This window comes from Ranitomeya variabilis, chromosome 3 (assembly GCF_051348905.1).
Source record: "Ranitomeya variabilis isolate aRanVar5 chromosome 3, aRanVar5.hap1, whole genome shotgun sequence".
NCBI classification, from domain to species: domain Eukaryota; kingdom Metazoa; phylum Chordata; class Amphibia; order Anura; family Dendrobatidae; genus Ranitomeya; species Ranitomeya variabilis.
Window position 1 is genome coordinate 640,881,134 of NC_135234.1, and position 19,841 is coordinate 640,900,974.

The 19,841-nt window shown below is 43.6% G+C and overlaps 1 protein-coding gene across 3 annotated transcripts in view; it reads right to left on the bottom strand.

Moving 5' to 3' along the window:
- LOC143816805 (retinol dehydrogenase 7-like) overlaps nucleotides 1-19,841 on the bottom strand; it is a 51,309-nt gene that overhangs the window by 955 nt on the left and 30,513 nt on the right. For all 3 annotated transcript variants that reach the window (XM_077297659.1, XM_077297658.1, XM_077297660.1), the window contains exon 4: nucleotides 10,202-10,365. In XM_077297659.1, the coding sequence (XP_077153774.1) occupies nucleotides 10,202-10,365 (164 nt within the window). The remainder of the gene's footprint in view (nucleotides 1-10,201; nucleotides 10,366-19,841) is intronic.

The following is a 19,841-nucleotide window of genomic DNA, read 5'->3' on the forward strand; positions in this document are numbered from 1 at the left end:
CATCTCCACGTTACATCAGCAAAAAATTTTTAACAATTTTTTGTTAGGAAGTTACAAAGAGTTAAAAGTTGTCCAACAATTTCTCAATTTTCTAGCAAAATTTACAAAACCATTTTTTTGTAGAGCCCCTGAGGTGCCAAGAACAGCAGAACCCCTCATAAGAGATCCCATTTTACAAACTACACCTCAATGAATTCATCTAGGGGTACATTTTTACCACCAAAAATTTAGTTTTTGTACCAGATTTTACATTTTTCATACTGGGTAACTGGTAAAAATGGCACCAAAATTTGTCCCACAATTTCTGCTGAATGTAGAAATACCCCATATGTGGCTGTACTGTACTACTTAGCCATACGACAAGACTCGGGAGGGACAGAGTGCCGTTTGCCTCCTGGAGCGCAAATTTTGCTAGCATAATTTGAGAACTTTACATACAGAGCCCCTAAGTACTAGAAGAGCAGAATTCCCCATCAAGTGACCCCATTTTGGAAATTATACTCCTTTGGGAATTTATCTACAGGTGTAGTGATGATTTTGACTCCATGAGTGTTTTTCAGAAACAAGCAGCAGTAGATTTTGCTAAGTGAAAATTGTAAATGGTCATTGCAGTGTGGGGCTCACAAGGCATTTGGGAGTGCAGAATTTGCTGATTTTCTTTTGGGGTACGAGGAGTGTTGTGTATCCGCTTTTTGGGCTCCCCTGGTGGTTGCTGGTGGTACTGGTGACTTGTTTGCACTTTGCTGCTTCTGTTCACCTGCTTCCATCAGTGTTTGGGAGTTTCCTATTTAGCCTTGCTCTCCAGTCATTTCCTTGCCGATCATCATTGTAACCAGAGCCTTCGGTTGCATGTTCCTGCTACTAGTCTGCTGATCAGCTAAGTGGACTTTGTCCTTTTGTTTTGTACCTTTTGTCCAGTTTGCAGTTTTTGTAATTCTCTGTAGCTGGAAGCTCTTGCGGGCTGAAATTGCCACTCCTGTGTCATGAGTTGACACAGGAGTCTTAAAGTAATTTCAGGATGGTTTTTGAAAGGGTTTTCAGTTGACCGTGAAGTCCTCTTTTGTATCCTTCTGCTATCTAGTAAGTGGACCTCTCTTTGCTAAATCTACTTTCATACTGTGTATGTCTTTTCCTCTTAATTCACCGTTATTACATGTGGGGGGCTGCTATCATCTTTTGGGGTATTTCCCTAGAGGTAAGCCAGGTCTGTTTCTTCCTCTACCAGGCGTAGTTAGTCCTCCGGCTGGCGCGTGGCATATAGGAAGCCGTAGGTATGCTCCCTGGCTACTGTTAGTTGTGTGGTAGATTTAGCTCACGGTCAACTCGAGTTTCCATCACCCGAGAGCTCGTTCGTTACTTATATGTTTCTTACGTTCCCTTGCCATTGGGAACCATGACAGTATGACCGGCCGGTGTTAAACTTATTGGCAGAAGAAAGGAGAGAAAAAAGAAGTCTGTAAATTTTTTTTTTTTTTCCCTTTTTCCTCTATGCTTGCTCCATAGTTGGATCTGTTGTATTTCAGCTTTAATTACAGCCTTTGCCTTTCTCTCCTTATAATCCTTGAATGGCTCTGAGCTCACCTGTTTAAAAATGGATCCTCAGAGTTTGGCTGCAGGTTTAAATAATCTTGCTACGAAGGTTCAAAATTTACAAGATTTTGTTATACATGCTCCTATTTCTGAACCTAAAATCCCTACACCAGAGGTGTTTTCCGGAGATAGATCTTGGTTTTTGAATTTCAAATATAATTGTAAATTATTCCTTTCTCTCAGACCTCACTCCTCAGGAGATCCTGTCCAGCAGGTTAAGATTGTAATCTCTTTGCTGCGAGGTGACCCTCAAAATTGGGCATTTTCATTGGCACCAGGGGATCCTGCGTTGCTCAATGTGGATGCGTTTTTCCTGGCTTTAGGGTTGCTTTATGAGGAACCTAATTTGGAGATTCAAGCTGAAAAAGCTTTGATAGCCCTATCTCAAGGGCAAGATGAAGCGGAGATATACTGCCAAAAATTTCGTAGGTGGTCTGTGCTTACTCAGTGGAATGAGTGCGCCTTAGCGGCAAATTTCAGAGAGGGCCTTTCTGATGCCGTTAAAGATGTTATGGTCGGGTTCCCTGCGCCTACAGGTCTGAATGAGTCCATGACAATGGCAATTCAGATTGATCGGCGTTTGCGGGAGCGCAAACCCGTGCACCATTTGGCGGTATCTTCTGAAGAGACGCCAGAGAAAATGCAATGTGACAGAGTTATGTCCAGAAGCGAGCGGCAGAATTATAGGCGTAAAAATGGGTTATGCTTCTATTGTGGTGATTCTGCTCATGTTATAATCGGCATGCTCTAAGCGTACTAGGAAGGTTGACAAGTCCATTTCAATTGGCACTTTACAGTCCAAATTTATTTTGTCTGTAACCTTTATTTGTTCATTATCAGTTATTACCGTGGATGCCTATGTGGACTCTGGCGCCGCTCTGAGTCTTATGGACTGGTCCTTTGCCAGGCGCTGTGGGTTTGATTTAGAGCCTCTGGAAGTCCCTATACCTCTGAAGGGTATTGATTCTACACCTTTGGCTTGTAATAAACCACAGTTCTGGACGCAAGTGACTATGCGTATGACTCCAGACCATCAGGAGGTGATTCGCTTCCTTGTGTTGTACAATTTACATGATGTTTTGGTGCTTGGATTACCATGGTTACAGTCTCATAACCCAGTCCTTGACTGGAAGGCTATGTCTGTGTTAAGCTGGGGATGTCGGGGGGCTCATGGGGACACTCCTATGGTGTCCATTTCGTCATCTATTCCATCTGAGATTCCGGCATTTTTGTCTGATTATCGTGATATTTTTGAAGAGCCTAAGATTGGTTCACTCCCTCCTCACAGGGATTGTGATTGCGCCATAGATCTGATTCCTGGCAGTAAATTTCCAAAGGGTCGTTTGTTTAACCTATCTGTATGTGACCAAAAGGAGAAAAGAAAGCCGCACTCACCGATCGATTTCCTTGCAGGTTACTTTATTTGAAATCCAATTTCACGGCACGGGGGTGTACAGAACAGATCATGCGAGAGCCGAACGACGGCCGTTTCGCACCCTCTAGGTGCTTCTACGGGTTCCGTTTTTTTTTTTTTTTCTCTGAACTGTGTTAACCTATCTGTACCTGAACATGCTGCTATGCGCGAGTATATTAAGGAGTCCCTGGAAAAGGGACATATTCGTCCTTCTTCATCACCTTTAGGAGCCGGTTTTTTCTTTGTCTCTAAAAAGGATGGCTCTCTGAGGCCTTGTATTGATTATCGTCTCCTGAATAAAATTACAGTCAAATATCAGTATCCGTTGCCTTTGCTGACTGATTTGTTTGCTCGCATAAGGGGGGCTAAGTGGTTCTCTAAGATTGATCTTCGTGGGGCGTATAATTTGGTGCGAATTAAGCAGGGGGATGAGTGGAAGACCGCATTTAATACGCCTGAGGGCCATTTTGAGTATTTGGTAATGCCTTTCGGCCTTTCTAATGCACCTTCTGTCTTTCAGTCCTTAATGCATGATATTTTCCGGGAATATTTGGATAAATTTATGATTGTGTACTTGGATGATATTTTGATTTTTTCTGATGACTGGGAGTCTCATGTTCAGCAGGTCAGGAGGGTTTTTCAGGTTTTGCGGGAGAATTCTTTGTGTGTAACGGGTTCAAAGTGTGTTTTTGGGGTTCAAAAAATTTCATTTTTGGGGTATATTTTTTCCCCTTCTTCTATTGAGATGGACCCTGTCAAGGTTCGGGCTATTTACGACTGGACGCAGCCTACTTCTCTGAAGAGTCTCCAGACATTCTTGGGCTTTGCTAATTTTTATCGTCGATTTATAGCTGGTTTTTCTGGCGTTGCTAAACCTCTGACGGATTTGACTAAAAAGGGTGCTGATGTTGCCAATTGGTCCCCTGCTGCCGTGGAGGCCTTTCGGGAGCTTAAGCGCCGCTTTTTGTCTGCCCCTGTGTTGCGCCAGCCTGATGTTTCTCTTCCCTTTCAGGTTGAGGTCGATGCTTCCGAGATCGGAGCGGGGGGCGGTTTTGTCGCAGAAAAGTTCCGACTGCTCAGTGATGAGACCTTGTGCGTTCTTTTCGCGAAAATTTTCGGCCGCCGAGCGAAACTATGATGTTGGTAATCGGGAGCTTTTGGCCATGAAGTGGGCATTTGAGGAGTGGCGTCATTGGCTTGAGGGTGCCAGACATCAGGTGGTAGTTTTGACTGATCACAAGAATTTAATTTATTTGGAGTCTGCCAGGCGCCTGAATCCTAGACAGGCACGTTGGTCGTTGTTCTTTTCCCGGTTTAATTTTGTGGTCTCGTACTTACCGGGTTCTAGGAATGTGAAAGCAGATGCTCTTTCTAGGAGTTTTGAGCCTGACTCTCCTGGGAATTCTGAACCTGCTGGTGTCCCTAAGGATGGAGTGGTTTTGTCTGCTGTCTCTCCAGATTTGCGACGTGCTTTGCAAGAATTTCAGGCGGATAGACCTGATCGTTGTCCGTCTGGTAGACTGTTTGTTCCTGACGAGTGGACCACTAGAGTCATCTCGGAAGTTCAATCTTCTACTCTGGCAGGTCATCCGGGAATTTTTGGCACCAGAGATTTGGTGGCTAGATCCTTCTGGTGGCCTTCCCTGTCTCGAGATGTGCGTGTTTTTGTGCAGTCTTGCGATGTGTGTGCTCGGGCCAAGCCTTGTTGTTCTAGGGCTAGTGGGTTGTTGTTGCCCTTGCCTATTCCGAAGAGGCCTTGGACGCACATCTCTATGGACTTTATCTCGGATCTCCCTGTTTCTCAGAAGAGGTCTGTCATCTGGGTGGTGTGTGACCGTTTTTCTAAAATGGTTCATTTGGTGCCATTGCCTAAGTTGCCTTCCTCATCTGAGTTGGTCCCTCTGTTTTTTCAAAATGTGGTTCGCTTGCATGGTATTCCGGAAAACATCGTTTCTGACAGGGGTACCCAGTTCGTGTCTAGATTTTGGCGGGCAGTCTGTGCCAGGTTGGGCATTGATTTGTCCTTTTCGTCTGCATTCCATCCTCAGACCAATGGCCAGACGGAGCGAACTAATCAAACTTTGGAGACTTATTTGAGGTGTTTTGTGTCTGCGGATCAGGATGATTGGGTTGCCTTTCTGCCGTTGGCGGAGTTTGCTCTTAATAATCGGGCTAGTTCTGCCACTTTGGTTTCTCCTTTCTTTTGCAATTCAGGGTTTCATCCGCGTTTTTCATCTGGTCAGGTTGAATCTTCGGATTGTCCTGGAGTGGATGCGGTGGTGGATCGGTTGCATCGGATTTGGGGACAAGTGGTGGATAATTTGGAATTGTCCCAGGAGAGGACTCAGCAGTTTGCTAACCGTCGTCGTCGTGTTGGTCCCCACCTTCGCGTTGGGGACTTGGTGTGGTTGTCTTCCCGTTTTGTCCCTATGAGGGTTTCTTCTCCCAAATTTAAGCCTCGGTTCATCGGTCCTTATAGGATTTTGGAGATTCTTAACCCTGTTTCCTTTCGTTTGGACCTCCCGGCATCTTTCGCTATCCATAATGTGTTCCATCGGTCGTTGTTGCGGAGATATGAGGTACCGGTGGTTCCTTCTACTGAACCTCCTGCTCCTGTGCTGGTGGAGGGTGAATTGGAGTACGTCGTAGAGAAGATCTTGGACTCCCGTATTTCCAGACGGAGACTTCAATATCTGGTTAAATGGAATGGCTATGGTCAGGAAGATAATTCTTGGGTAACTGCCTCTGATGTTCATGCCTCGGATTTGGTTCGTGCCTTTCATAGGGCTCATCCAGATCGCCCTGGCGGTTCTTGTGAGGGTTCGGTGCCCCCTCCTTAAGGGGAGGATACTGTTGTGTATCCGCTTTTTGGGCTCCCCTGGTGGTTGCTGGTGGTACTGGTGGTACTGTTGACTTGTTTGCACTTTGCTTCTTCTGTTCACCTGCTTCCATCAGTGTTTGGGAGTTTCCTATTTAGCCTTGCTCTCCAGTCATTTCCTTGCCGGTCATCATTGTAACCAGAGCCTTCGGTTGCATGTTCCTGCTACTAGTCTGCTGATCAGCTAAGTTGACTTTGTCCTTTTGTTTTGTACCTTTTGTCCAGTTTGCAGTTTTTGTAATTCTCTGTAGCTGGAAGCTCTTGCGGGCTGAAATTGCCACTCCTGTGTCATGAGTTGACACAGGAGTCTTAAAGTAATTTCAGGATGGTTTTTGAAAGGGTTTTCAGTTGACCGTGAAGTCCTCTTTTGTATCCTTCTGCTATCTAGTAAGTGGACCTCTCTTTGCTAAATCTACTTTCATACTGTGTATGTCTTTTCCTCTTAATTCACCGTTATTACATGTGGGGGGCTGCTATCATCTTTTGGGGTATTTCCCTAGAGGTAAGCCAGGTCTGTTTCTTCCTCTACCAGGCGTAGTTAGTCCTCCGGCTGGCACGTGGCATATAGGAAGCCGTAGGTATGCTCCCTGGCTACTGTTAGTTGTGTGGTAGATTTAGCTCACGGTCAACTCGAGTTTCCATCACCCGAGAGCTCGTTCGTTACTTATATGTTTCTTACGTTCCCTTGCCATTGGGAACCATGACAGAGGAGCCATTTTGCTTTTCCAGAACCTTTCTACTACCAGTAACTTGGAAGCCCCCTATATTTCCGTTAACAGATGACAGACCTGAGTGGGGACTTGCTTTTTTTGTTTGTGGATTGAGGTGAAGCTTTTGTTGGGAATAATTTACATAACATTTAGGATCACCTTTATCTGGCGCTCTACTTTGGAGTTTCCCTTTAAATCTTTGAGTGACATGACAGATGAAACCCCTGAGAGATCCATTCAATATAATGAGTCAGCAGAGTTACTGTGGACTCTGTCTGGCCTCTGTTCAGGAGTGTCTTTTTCAGAAGTGCACAAAACTGTGGCGGACCGCACTTTTATGCAATACTAAAAAGGCTGACACCGCCGGATCACAGGTCAGATGGCATCCACAGTGCCTCCATCTACCTCTACCTCACTATAGAAAATCTTCATTATAGGGGGCTTGGTGTAATTCATGTATTTCAGAGGAAACCCCTTGTAAGCACTCAGTGCAGAGCGCAGGATAAAATTTGAGATTAGCCTTACTGCGACCTTTAGCAGGCAGAATGAACAAATCAACAGCAGGTGAAGAATTGGTTTTATTTATGTTTTACGCCGTTCCTCGTGCGGTTAAGTGATTAGATGACTTTATTCTTCAGGTTGGTGTGACTACAGCGATATCAAATTTATAGCGATTTCTCTGTTTGTTTGTTTTTTTAAGTGCTACAGCAGCCAAACAAAAAAAACCACACTTTTGCAAAAACTAGTTTTTGCATCTTCATGTTTAGATTTAACTATAATTTTTACATATTTCTTCATTTCTGCCTAAAGAGTTATGCGAGCTTGTTTTTGCGGGCCGAGTTGACATTTTTATTGGTACCAGATTTCAGGCACATTACATTTTTTTAAATCGCTTTCTATTCTGATTTTTGGGAGGCAGAATGAACAGAAACCAGTAATTTAGTGTTTTTTTTTTTGTTTTTTTTTTTAATGTCCTGCATATGGCAAAATTGATAAGGCTGCTTTATTCATTGGGTCAGTATGATTACAGGGATACCACATTTATGGGTTTTTTTGTGTTTTGGCTCTTTTACACAAAAACTATTTTATAGAAAAATAATTATTTTTGCATCACTTTATTCTGAGAGCTATAAGTTATTTTTCCATTGATGGAGCTGTATGGCAGCTTGTTTTTTGCGGGACAAGATGAAGTTTTCAGAGATACCATTTTTATTTACATTAGTCTTTTTGATACAGTTTTATTTCGTTTTTTGTTCAGCAGTATGATTAAAAAAAAAAGAGGCAAAAAAAGCCCTATGCTTTACTTTTTTTTTTTTTTAACAGTGTTCACTGAAGAGGTTAATTAGTGGGACAGTTTTATAGGGCAGGTCATTCTGAACATGGCGATACCAAATCTGCGTAACTTTTTTAGTTTTTACAGAAATGTATTTATTGGAATATACAGTTAGGTCCATATATATTTGGACAGAGACAACATTTTTCTAATTTTGGTTATAGACATTACCACAATGAATTTTAAACAAAACAATTCAGATGCAGTTGAAGTTCAGACTTTCAGCTTTCATTTGAGGGTATCCACATTAAAATTGGATGAAGGGTTTAGGAGTTTCAGCTCCTTAACCTGTGCCACCCTGTTTTTAAAGGGACCAAAAGTAATTGGACAATTGACTCCAAGGCTATTTCATGGAGAGGTGTGGGCAATCCCTTCAATATGTAATTCTCAATTAAGCAGATAAAAGGCCTGGAGTTGATTTGAGGTGTGGTGCTTGCATTTGAAAGGTTTTGCTGTTAAGTAAACATGCGGTCAAAGGAGCTCTCCATGCAGGTGAAACAAGCCATCCTTAAGCTGCGAAAACAGAAAAAACCCATCCGAGAAATTGCTACATTATTAGGAGTGGCAAAATCTACAGCTTGGTACATCCTGAGAAAGAAAGAAAGCACTGGTGAACTCATCAATACAAAAATACCTGGGCACCCACAGAAGACGAGTTCACCAGTGCTTTCTTTCTTTCTCAGGATGTACCAAGCTGTAGATTTTGCCACTCCTAATAATGTAGCAATTTCTCGGATGGGTTTTTTCTGTTTTCGCAGCTTAAGGATGGCTTGTTTCACCTGCATGGAGAGCTCCTTTGACCGCATGTTTACTTAACAGCAAAACCTTTCAAATGCAAGCACCACACCTCAAATCAACTCCAGGCCTTTTATCTGCTTAATTGAGAATTACATATTGAAGGGATTGCCCACACCTCTCCATGAAATAGCCTTGGAGTCAATTGTCCAATTACTTTTGGTCCCTTTAAAAACAGGGTGGCACAGGTTAAGGAGCTGAAACTCCTAAACCCTTCATCCAATTTTAATGTGGATACCCTCAAATGAAAGCTGAAAGTCTGAACTTCAACTGCATCTGAATTGTTTTGTTTAAAATTCATTGTGGTAATGTCTATAACCAAAATTAGAGAAATGTTGTCTTTGTCCAAATATATATGGACCTAACTGTATATATATATATATATATATATATATATATATATATATATATATATATATATATATATATATATATATATATATATGTGTGTGTTTTATTTTGTTATTTTTAAAAAATATTTTACACATTTTTTTTTCTTTAACACATCTTCCCAGGATGGGACATCAACCGTATAACTGACAGATCGCTGATCTGATATTCTGCACTGCAGAGCATTAGAGCAGCGTCTCAGATGCAGGAAGGAGATGTGTCAGCTCGTGCGCCTGGGTGACACCGCTGCCATCTTTTGGCCTGGAATCACCATGGAGACCATCGGCACAACCTCTCTCTGCAATGCACCGCAATGTCGCTGTCAATATTGAGGGGGTTAAACGCCCGGGATCAGTGCCAACTCCGATCATGGAGGTTGCCCATATAGAGCTGACAACCAACATTTGATTGCGGTAGCGCACAGAGTGAGCCTACGTGGTCATCACGCCGTTTTGCTGGAGTGCAGGAGCATATCAGGAAGGGGGTTAAGGGTTGTCGATGTTTTTCACAAAATATTGCAGATACTCTGACATGCGTGGTGCAGGCCGAGAGACTAAGTGGTCATGTGACCGGCGAGTATGCAATATGCATACTCCAGGCCACATTCCAACTAGACATAGGAGGTCTCATACAGTTTATTTGTATCCTCACAATGCTCGTCATAGAGCTTAACATTTCTTGTGAAAATGATATGGTAATAATTCATGACTTATTCACACATCAATAGTTGTGGTTAGTATTTCATTAGCATTTGTAAGTAATAAGCGGGAATGGCTGCAAAACAGAACTGGTGAGCGGTTTTCCTCTCTGTATGTTCCACTCATGAGTCTGGCTTATAAATCCTGATGGGAATTACTGATCAAATGCAAATATGTGAAAACAGCCTGCAGTATTTGGTCAGTGTTTTATATCAGTATTTGTATGCCAGGAATTGCTGTCCTTTGTCGACTTGTGACCAGAAGGGAGCAGCGGGAACGGTTACAGACACAGAGGTGTATGGAAGAACCAACTATTTTAAGAAGTTATATAAATTTTCTATTTTCAGCTATCGTAACTAAAATGTTCCTTCATTTAGAACAAATCACACTTACAATTGTGATAGTAGTCTTCCCCATAGTCATTTCTTAGATTCATGGGTAACTTCTTCCAGATGTTTGTAGTACTTTCTTTTAATTGGGTTGCATTCAATATATTAGTTTTAAAAAAGTCAGGAGCAATGATGGAGACTTTAACACCAAACCGTTTGAGCTCTCGTCTGCATTAAATAAACAGAAAACATTTTTTGTTTTAAAACATAAAAAAAAAAAAAAAACCACCACACACACACACGCACACACACTCAATTGGTTCCACAAGGAGACTGGATCTTCCAGTGTGTAATACTTTATGGTCAGTTATCTACTCATGAGTCCCAATGCAAAGTCTCCAAAGGATGCACAACTATAACCAGTCTGACAGTATTCGTCCTCTGACATGGGCTAAGGCTGCTTTCACACTTGCGTCGTACAACGAATTGCGTCGTACCGACGCAAGCAGTGAAAGCGCCGCACAACGGGGGCAGTGGATGCAGTTTTTCAATGCATCCGCTGCCCCATTGTGAGGTGTGGGGAGGAGGGGGCGGAGTTCCGGCCGCGCATGCGTGGTCGGAAATGGCGGACACGACGCACCAAAAAACGTTACATGCAACGTTTTTTGGTGACGGTCCGATGCAACACCACGCAACCGTCGCACGACGGTTGCGATGTGTGGCAATGCGTCGCTAATGTTATTTTATGGACAAAAAACGCATCCTGCAAGCAATTTTGCAGGATGCGTTTTTTAGCCACAACGACGCATTGTGACGTGCAGTGCATGACGCAAGTGTGAAAGTAGCCTAAGATGGCATTTAGGGCACAGATATACTCCAGAGGCCTGGGTGCAACAGAAACCTCTACATCGACTATACTTACACCCCTGGAGGCCTTTATTAGGTAATGGCCACTATAAGCACCCCATGACCACAGAGCAGAGGCACCAGGGAGCATATAGGGTGATTAAATTCCTTAGCAAATCTCTTTGATCCCTTAGATACCAGGATCAGTAGCAACAGTGGTATCTAACCGATCCCCTTTTGTTCTAGAATAAAATCTTAGGAATAAGTTGTTGTCAGGGTCGGACTGGGGTGTCTGGGGCCCACCAGAGGAATGGACTCTAGGGGCCCACCCTACAGCTATATGCAAATATCTGTCATTATAGTGGAGCATCGGCTGTAAAACACCGGCGGCTGCTGCACATCTACCGTGTGCCCCAATAACTGGGATGTATAATTACGGTAGTTTACATTAATGGGGTTCTTGGTTAAAACAAGTTATCACTGATCCATGGGCTCCACAGGATAGGTGTTATATCCGACCATTAGAAACTGCACCGATCGGAAGAATGGGGAAGTTTTATCCCTGACAGGACACTTTTATCACTATTTTAAAATGCAGCGGCAGGTGGGATTTCTGACCGCAGCTCCATTCATTCTCTTTGGGGCTTCCAGAAAAAAACAAGTGCAGCCACAGAGTGAATGAACGGATCAGTGATCTAGTCGGACATGCCACTCCAGTCTAATGGGGATAAAAAGTTCCACATTTTGCTGAAGGGGTCCAAGCAGTCAGACCTCCCCCACCAATCAATACGTTATCACATCCTGTGGAGAGGTGATTACTTTTTTCCACAGGATGTAAGTGCATCTCCGCCGCTGTGTACAAAGCATTAAAACTCTAATGGAAATAAAGAATCTTCTCCTAATTAATATCAGAGAGAACAAATGACCGCCATACACAACACAATCCACTATACCAAGACCAATAATACCACATACAGGAAGAAATACCACCACACCATGACCAGACCACATAGTGACCGAATAATACTACGTACAAGGGACAAATACCACCGCACCATGTCAAGACCACATATTACCACCACTTGGTGACCAAATAGCACATACAAGGGACAAATACCGCAACACCATTTCCAGACCACATGTTACCACCACATAGTGACTGAATACTACAATACTGATCAGTGATAAAAAAAACACACAATACTATCACCATAAGTGCCAGTATTCACAGGAGATCTTTACTTAGTATGCAGTGTCTGTGTAGAGGTAATACAGAGATCACTGGTGGTATTATACACAGGAGCTCTGTATATAATGTATAGGTAATACAGTGATCACTGGTGACATTGTACACAGGACCTCTGTATATAGCATACAGTGTATAGTGTCAGTGTATAGGTAACACTGACTCACCAGTGACGTCTCTAGGTGAAGTCCTTCATCTTTCATCCAGCACAGACCGCCATCACTTCTTCCAGCCAGGACTTGTCTCTGCAGGAAATAACAGAGTTATCTCGAGCTCCGCTTGCAGAACACATTACTTAATTTTTCCCAACTTCTACATTACACCACATGAAGAAAAAAAGGCGATATAGTGTCACTCTGCACAGTAACAGGACCGCCCCCCCATTTAAAACAGTATACTCAAAAAATAAAATAAATACATCACTGCAGTAATAATATCCCTTAATTAGCCCCTATGGTAATAATATTCCCCACCCTGGCCCCGTTTATCTCATTCCTGTCTCCAGCCATATGTTCTCGCATCCTGCCCTCATGAGTATCCATTCTACCCCATATGATCTCCCCATCCTGCCCCATCTGTCTCCATCGTATCCATCCTGCCCCATGATCCAATCCTGCCCCATGTCTTTCATTCTGCCCCGTGTCTCCAATCATGCCCCGTATCTACATTCTGCCCATGCCTCCAGTCCTGCCCCCAGTGTGTCCAGCAATCTGCCCCAGTGTGTCCAGCAACCTGCCCCAGTATTTCCAGCATATTGCCCCAGTGTCCAGCAATCTGCCCCAGTGTGTCCAGCATTGCCCCCGGACAGTGTGTGCAGCAATCTGCCCCAGTGTGTCCAGCATTGCCCCAGTGTGTCCAGCAATCTGCCCCAGTGTCCAGCACTGCCCCCAGTGTGTCCAGCAATCTGCCCCAGTGTCCAGCATTGCCCCAGTGTCCAGCATTGCCCCAGTGTCCAGCATTGCCCCAGTGTCCAGCATTGCCCCAGTGTCCAGCATTGCCCCAGTGTGTCCAGCATTGCCCCAGTGTGTCAAACATTGCCCCAGTGTGTCCAGCAATCTGCCCCAGTGTGTCCAGCAATCTGCCCCAGTGTGTCCAGCAATCTGCCCCAGTGTGTCCAGCAATCTGCCCCAGTGTGTCCAGCAATCTGCCCCAGTGTGTCCAGCAATCTGCCCCAGTGTGTCCAGCAATCTGCCCCAGTGTGTCCAGCAATCTGCCCCAGTGTGTCCAGCAATCTGCCCCAGTGTCTCCAGCCCATAAGTCAGACAAAGAAAAAAAAAAAAAGTAAAATCCTCACCTCTCCCGTTCCCAGCGCAGGTCCGGTGCACTCAGCGTCTCACCGGCTCTGCAACGCTCAGGACAGAGAGACTGAGCGCGCAGTGATGACGTCTTCGCACCCTCTGCCCTGAGATGTCGCAGAGTCAGAGGGCGCTGAAGACGCTGCAGCTGCCGCAGGAACCAGGAGAGGCGAGTATTAAAGGGGGGCCCTATGCCAGCGCTGGCACCGGGTGGGGGCCCCTGGTCGTGGCGGCGTTTGGCGCCGCCTGAAGATTTAAAGGGCCCGCGTCTTTTTTTTTTTTTTCTTCCTCCTCCTCCTCTCTGGGTCGGGGCCCACCGGGCATTTCACCGGTATCCCGGTGGGCCAGTCCGACGCTGGTTGTTGTGAATACTTTTCTGCCCAATGACAACAAAAGTATTCTGGGAGTGATACCTATATTGGCTAAGATATCACTCCCAGAATACTTTGTCGTCATTGGGCAGAAAAGTATTCACATCGATTTTTCAGGCTAACACGGTACCACAATACATTTGTTATTGTACATCAAGAATAAGTTGTAAAAAAAAAATAAATCTGTTAGGAAAGAGCCACCTTTAATCCACATTAATTAACCAGATAAGGAAGAGGCAATTTTTCACGTTTGCGCTTTCAGTTTTTTCCTCCCCTTATACCAAGAGTCATAACTTATTGTGATGGCTTGTTTTTCGCTGTTACAAATTGTACTTTTGAATGCATTTTATCTTCTGATGTACTGGAAAGCGGGGAAAAAAAATTCCATGTGTGGAGAAATACGAAAAAAATGGAATAGGATTCTCCAGATCAGTACGATTATGGAGATACCAAAACATGCATAGTTTTTGTTTTAAGTGTCGAAAATAACTTTCAGAAATTAGAAAAAAAAATGCTCATGACACCAATTTTTCAAGAGTTGTAAGATTTTCAATTTTCGGGAAATGGAGCTCTATGAACATCTGTTTTTGTGCGCCGAGCCGTTGATCTTATTGATATCCTTTTGGGGTAGATATAATGTTTTGATCACCTCTTATTTAATTTTTTTTTGTGTTTCAGATGCCGAAAAACTGGAATTCTGGAGTTTTGATATATTTATTTTTTTCTCGTTAAGACATTTACCGAATAGATTAATTTCATATTTTGAAAAATCTGAGTTTTACAAGTGCAGGGATATCAAGTATGTATTGAATTCTTTTTATTTCTTAATTTTTAATAAGGGAAAAGAGGCAATTTGAACTTTTTTTTTTTTTTAAATATATAACTGTATTTGTTAGTCCTCTTAGGGAACTTGTGATCATCGATCGCTTTTGCTACAACCCCTGGCAAAAATTATGTAATCACCGGCCTTGGAGGATGTTCATTCAGTTGTTTTTTTTTTAGTATTTTTTTTATTAAAAAAAAGCAGATCACAGACATGGCACAAAACTAAAGTCATTTCAAATGACAATTTTCTGGCTTTAATAAACACTAAAAAATCAAGAACAAAAAAAAAAAATGTAGTCAGTATTTGTTACTTTTTTAGAACAAGCATAGGGGAAAAAATTATGGACTCACTCAATTATGTGGGAAAAAATTATGGAATCATGAAAAACAAAAAAAACACTCCAACACATCACTAGTATTTTGTTGCACCACCTTTGGCTTTTATAACAGCTTGCAGGCTCTGAGGCATTGACTTAATGAGTGTCAAACAGTACTCTTCATCAATCTGGCTCCAACTTTCTCTGATTGCTGTTGCCAGATCAGCTTTGCAGGTTGGAACCTTGTCATGGACCATTTTCTTCAACTTCCACCAAAGATTTTCAATTGGATTGAGATCCGGAGTATTTGCAGGCCATGACATGGACCTCATGTGTCTATTTTCAAGGAATGTTTGCACAGTTTTTGCTCTATGGCCGGCGTCACACTGGCGTATTGCATCCGATGCAAGATCATCGGATGCAATATGCTAATGACACTCGGCTCCTGCTCGCAGCAGAGCAGGAGCCGAGTGTCATGCGTCTGTACTCCGATTCTCTCGCACAGGGAGGATCGGAGCACAGCTGCGGAGGAGGCGGAGAAATGAATTTCTCCATCTCCTTCATTGCTGGTGTCCGCTTATAACGCACAGCACTCGGATGATATCCGAGTGGTGTGTGCTGTCTCACTCGCACCCATAGGCTTATATGGGTGCGAGTGAGCCGAGAGTTTTCCTCGGTCCGAGACAATCGCAGCATGCTGCGATTGTCTCGGACCGAGGAAAACGGCCGACAAAAAGTCGGGTGGTGGGAGCTGCCCCATAGCTGAACATTGGTCTGAGTGCAATGCGATTTTTTATCGCATTGCACTCGGCAGTTTAAAACGCCAGTGTGACGCCGGCCTATGGCAGGATGCATTATCATCTTGAAAAATGATTTCATCATACTCAAACTTCCTTTCAATTGATGGGATAAGAAAAGTGTCCAAAATATCAACATAAACTTGTGCATTTATTGAAGATGTAATGACAGCCATCTCCCCAGTGCCTTTACCTGACATGCAGCCCCATATCATCAATGACTGTGGAAATTTGCATATTCTCTTCAGGCAGTCATCTTTATAAATCTCATTGGAACGGCACCAAACAAAAGTTCCAGCATTATCACCTTGCCCAATGCAGATTCGCGATTCATCAATGAATATGACTTTCATCCAGTCATCCACAGTCCACGATTGCTTTTCCTTAACCCATTGTAACCTTGTTGTTTTCTGTTTAGGAGTTAATGATGGCTTTCGTTTAGCTCTTCTGTATGTAAATCCCATTTCCTTTTGCCGGTTTCTTACAGTTCAGTCACAGACCTTGACTCCAGTTTCCTCCCATTCATTCCTCATTTGTTTAGTTCTGCATTTCCTGTTTTGGAGACATATTGCTTTAAGTTTACGGTCTTGACGCTTTGATGTCTTCCTTGGTCTACCAGTATGTTTACCTTGAACAACCTTCCTATGTTGTTTGTATTTGCTCCAGATTTTAGACACAGCTGACTGAACAGCCAACATTAGTGATGAGCGAGTATACTCGTTGCTCGGGTTTTCCCGAGCACGCTCGGGTGGTCTCCGAGTATTTGTTAGTGTTCGGAGATTTCGTTTTCATCGCCTCAGCTGAATGATTTACAGCTACTAGCCAGGCTGAGTACATGTGGGGGTTGCCTGGTTGCTAGGAAATCCCCACATGTAATCAAGCTGGCTAATAGCTGTAAATCATTCAGCTGAGGCGATGAAAACTATATCTCCGAACACTAACAAATACTCAGAGATCACCCGACCATGCTTGGTAAAACCCGAACGACGAGTATACTCGACCATCACTAACCAACATCTTTTGCAACATTGCGTGATGATTTACCCTCTTTTAAGTGTTTGATAATCCTCTCCTTTGTTTCAATTGACATCTCTTGTGTTGGAGCCATGATTCATGTCAGTCCACTTGGTACATCAGCTCTCCAAGGTGTGATCACTCCTTTTTAGATGCAAACTAACGAGCAGATCTAATTTGATGCAGGTGTTAGTTTTGGGAATTGAAATTTAGAGGGTGATTCCATACTTTTTTTCCCACATAATTGAGTGAGTCCATAATTTTCCCCCTATGCTTGTTCTAAAAAAGTAACAAATACTGACTACAACTTTTTTTGGTATTTATTAAAGCCAGAAAGTTGTCATTTGAAATTACTGTAGTTTTGTGCCATGTCTGTGATCTGCTTTTTTAATAAAAAAAACCAAACAACTGAATGAACATCCTCCAAGGCCGATGATTACATAATTTTTGCTATGGGTTGTATATACAGCAATGCCACAGTATTGCTGTATATAGTAAAAATCAGAGTCTCCTATGGATACCAGCTGGCTGGCTTTCAGTTTTTCAGTCAAGACAGGCATAGGGGTCTTCAGCAGACCCCTGGCCATCATAGTGTATAGATTTGAGCTCCCTCCTGATGGCGCCCTGTAAGTATCGCTGTCACAGATTGACAGCGCATTTGACAGGTTAACAGCCGCGAGTGGAGCAGAGCTGCTAGAGGCAGATGATGGCCGTTTATCACAGCCATTATCTATCATAAAAGATGAGTCATATGTTGTTAAGGGGTTAAATAGTGTGGCTGCCTTATGGTAAGAATGCTCATAAACACACACCACAACATGCTTATATTAAGGGCCAGACTGGCTGGCGAGCAAATATGTTAAATGCTAGATGGCTATATGGGTTGTGATACTGCTAACAGTATCTGCGTCTTCAGTACGCCAATACTGTTATCAGATGTGCTGGAGTCACTTACCCCAGGAGAACGCAGATTACTTCTGATGCCACACAAGGGATGTTGGTCAACGTGATGCAATGGATGCGAGCGACGCAATGCAGAGATGTCGATGGAAGACTGAAGAAGAGACAGCAGAAAGAGGTGGACAGGGAGCCTGGATATGCTACGTTTATTTCTGTGGGCTTTGAGGATCCCATCCAGTAGCTTAACTACCGGGGGAACCAAAAGGGAGGGCGATACACCATGTACGGAATGTCAGAATCTCGGTGCGATGGCGTCACTGTATCTGACTGCCCGGGACATGCCGCTGCCTGCCGGATTCGGTGGGTTTAGGTGAGTATATAAGGTTTATTTTCTTCATTTAAGATTGTATGATTTTGTCCTTATTTATGGGAGCTACTATGGGGGTCATAACAGGGGGGAGCTACAAAAAGTGGCCATAACAAGTGTGAGGCCTACCAAGGGGGCCATCATACAGCATGGGGGTTACTCTGGTGGCCATAATACAGCATCGGTGCTACTAAAAAGGCACACAGAAGGGTAGAGTAGTCAGATCACTGGGAGATCAGGTGTACAGGCCTAATGATGGCATCACCAAGAAAAGTGAAGTCTGGGGGGGGGGGGGGGGAAGAGAGAGAGACACACACACACAACCTCAGGAATTCATTGTTTGCCATGATTAAGAGCACACACTGTGCTGAAAAAAAATGTGTTGGTTTTTCCTTGTTATGGATTTTATTCCATGAAAAATAAAGTTACCATACTTTTTATCTACACAAGAGTGCCGGGCTACTAAAGGCGCCATGATACAGTGTTAGGTCTACTAGGTGGGCCCTCTTACGGAGTGGGGGCTACTAAGGGGGTCATAATACATAGTAGGAGCTACTAAGGGGACCATCATACTGCATAGGCACTACTAAAGGGAACATGATACAACACTGAGGCTACTAAGTGGGCCTTCTTAAAGACTAGGGGCTGCTAAGGTAGAAAATATACTGCGTGGACTACAGTGGAGACAATCATAGTTTGGAAACTACTGTGGGGGATGACATACAGTTTCGGGGTCATTTTGCAGCGTGGAGGCTACAGTGGGGACATCCTATAGGAGGCATTATACGGTTTATAGTGGAGCTGTAAAGACATCATACCATATAGAGGGAAACTGTGGGGACATCATGCTGTGTAGAGGATCTGTACAGGGGAAGCCCGAGGGGACTAATGTTAAGTGGACACTGTTATAGGGGCACTTGGGGTATTGTGACTGTGAAAGTGGCTTACAGGGGACATTATGACTTTCTAGGGGGCAAAATGTGGGCACTGTTTTCTAAGGCACTTGCACAGGTCATTAATATATTCTAAAGATTTGTTTTACCATATAATGGGCACAAAAGAGGCATTTTACTTTGTAAGGGGCACAGTGGTGGGCATTTTTATATGGGCAATAACAGGAGCACTGTTTTTGTGCCAAACAGGATGTGTAGTAGTAGAGACACATACGGCAGCAGCATCTGAGCATTGGGTTGAGGGGTTTGTGCAGGTTGGGAATAGATGGGGACGGTGTTGGAAACATGAGAAGTCAGATGTATCTTTGTTATAATCGCTGCAGACTAATCCCGACTGGAGAAGTTGTCACGTCAGTCTGGGCTAGATGGAAACTGAGGAAAAAGTGAACAACTCCATCAGAAAGAACATCCTCTGTAAATCACCACCTATAACTGTACTATAATCTCATGTTCTGTAGCATCAGTATCCACCACTACATGGTCACTGTATATCAGTAATATCAGTGTTGGTCTTTGTATAGTGATTTCCTTTCAATAGCAGCCTGGCCACCTGCTGAGGTTCCACTATACCCATTATTAGAGGGTGCCAGCACAGTTGTACTCAGGGTTACCTTGTTAGGGGACCACTTACAAGTTTGCCTCCCCCTGAGCTGAACACTTAGCTATGCCACTGATCCCATCATAATGTATTGGGGGGCCTATCATACTATGGGTGGTGGTGTGTCTGTGGCAACCATTATACTGTGTAGGTGGAGAAATGTTGGAACTTAATA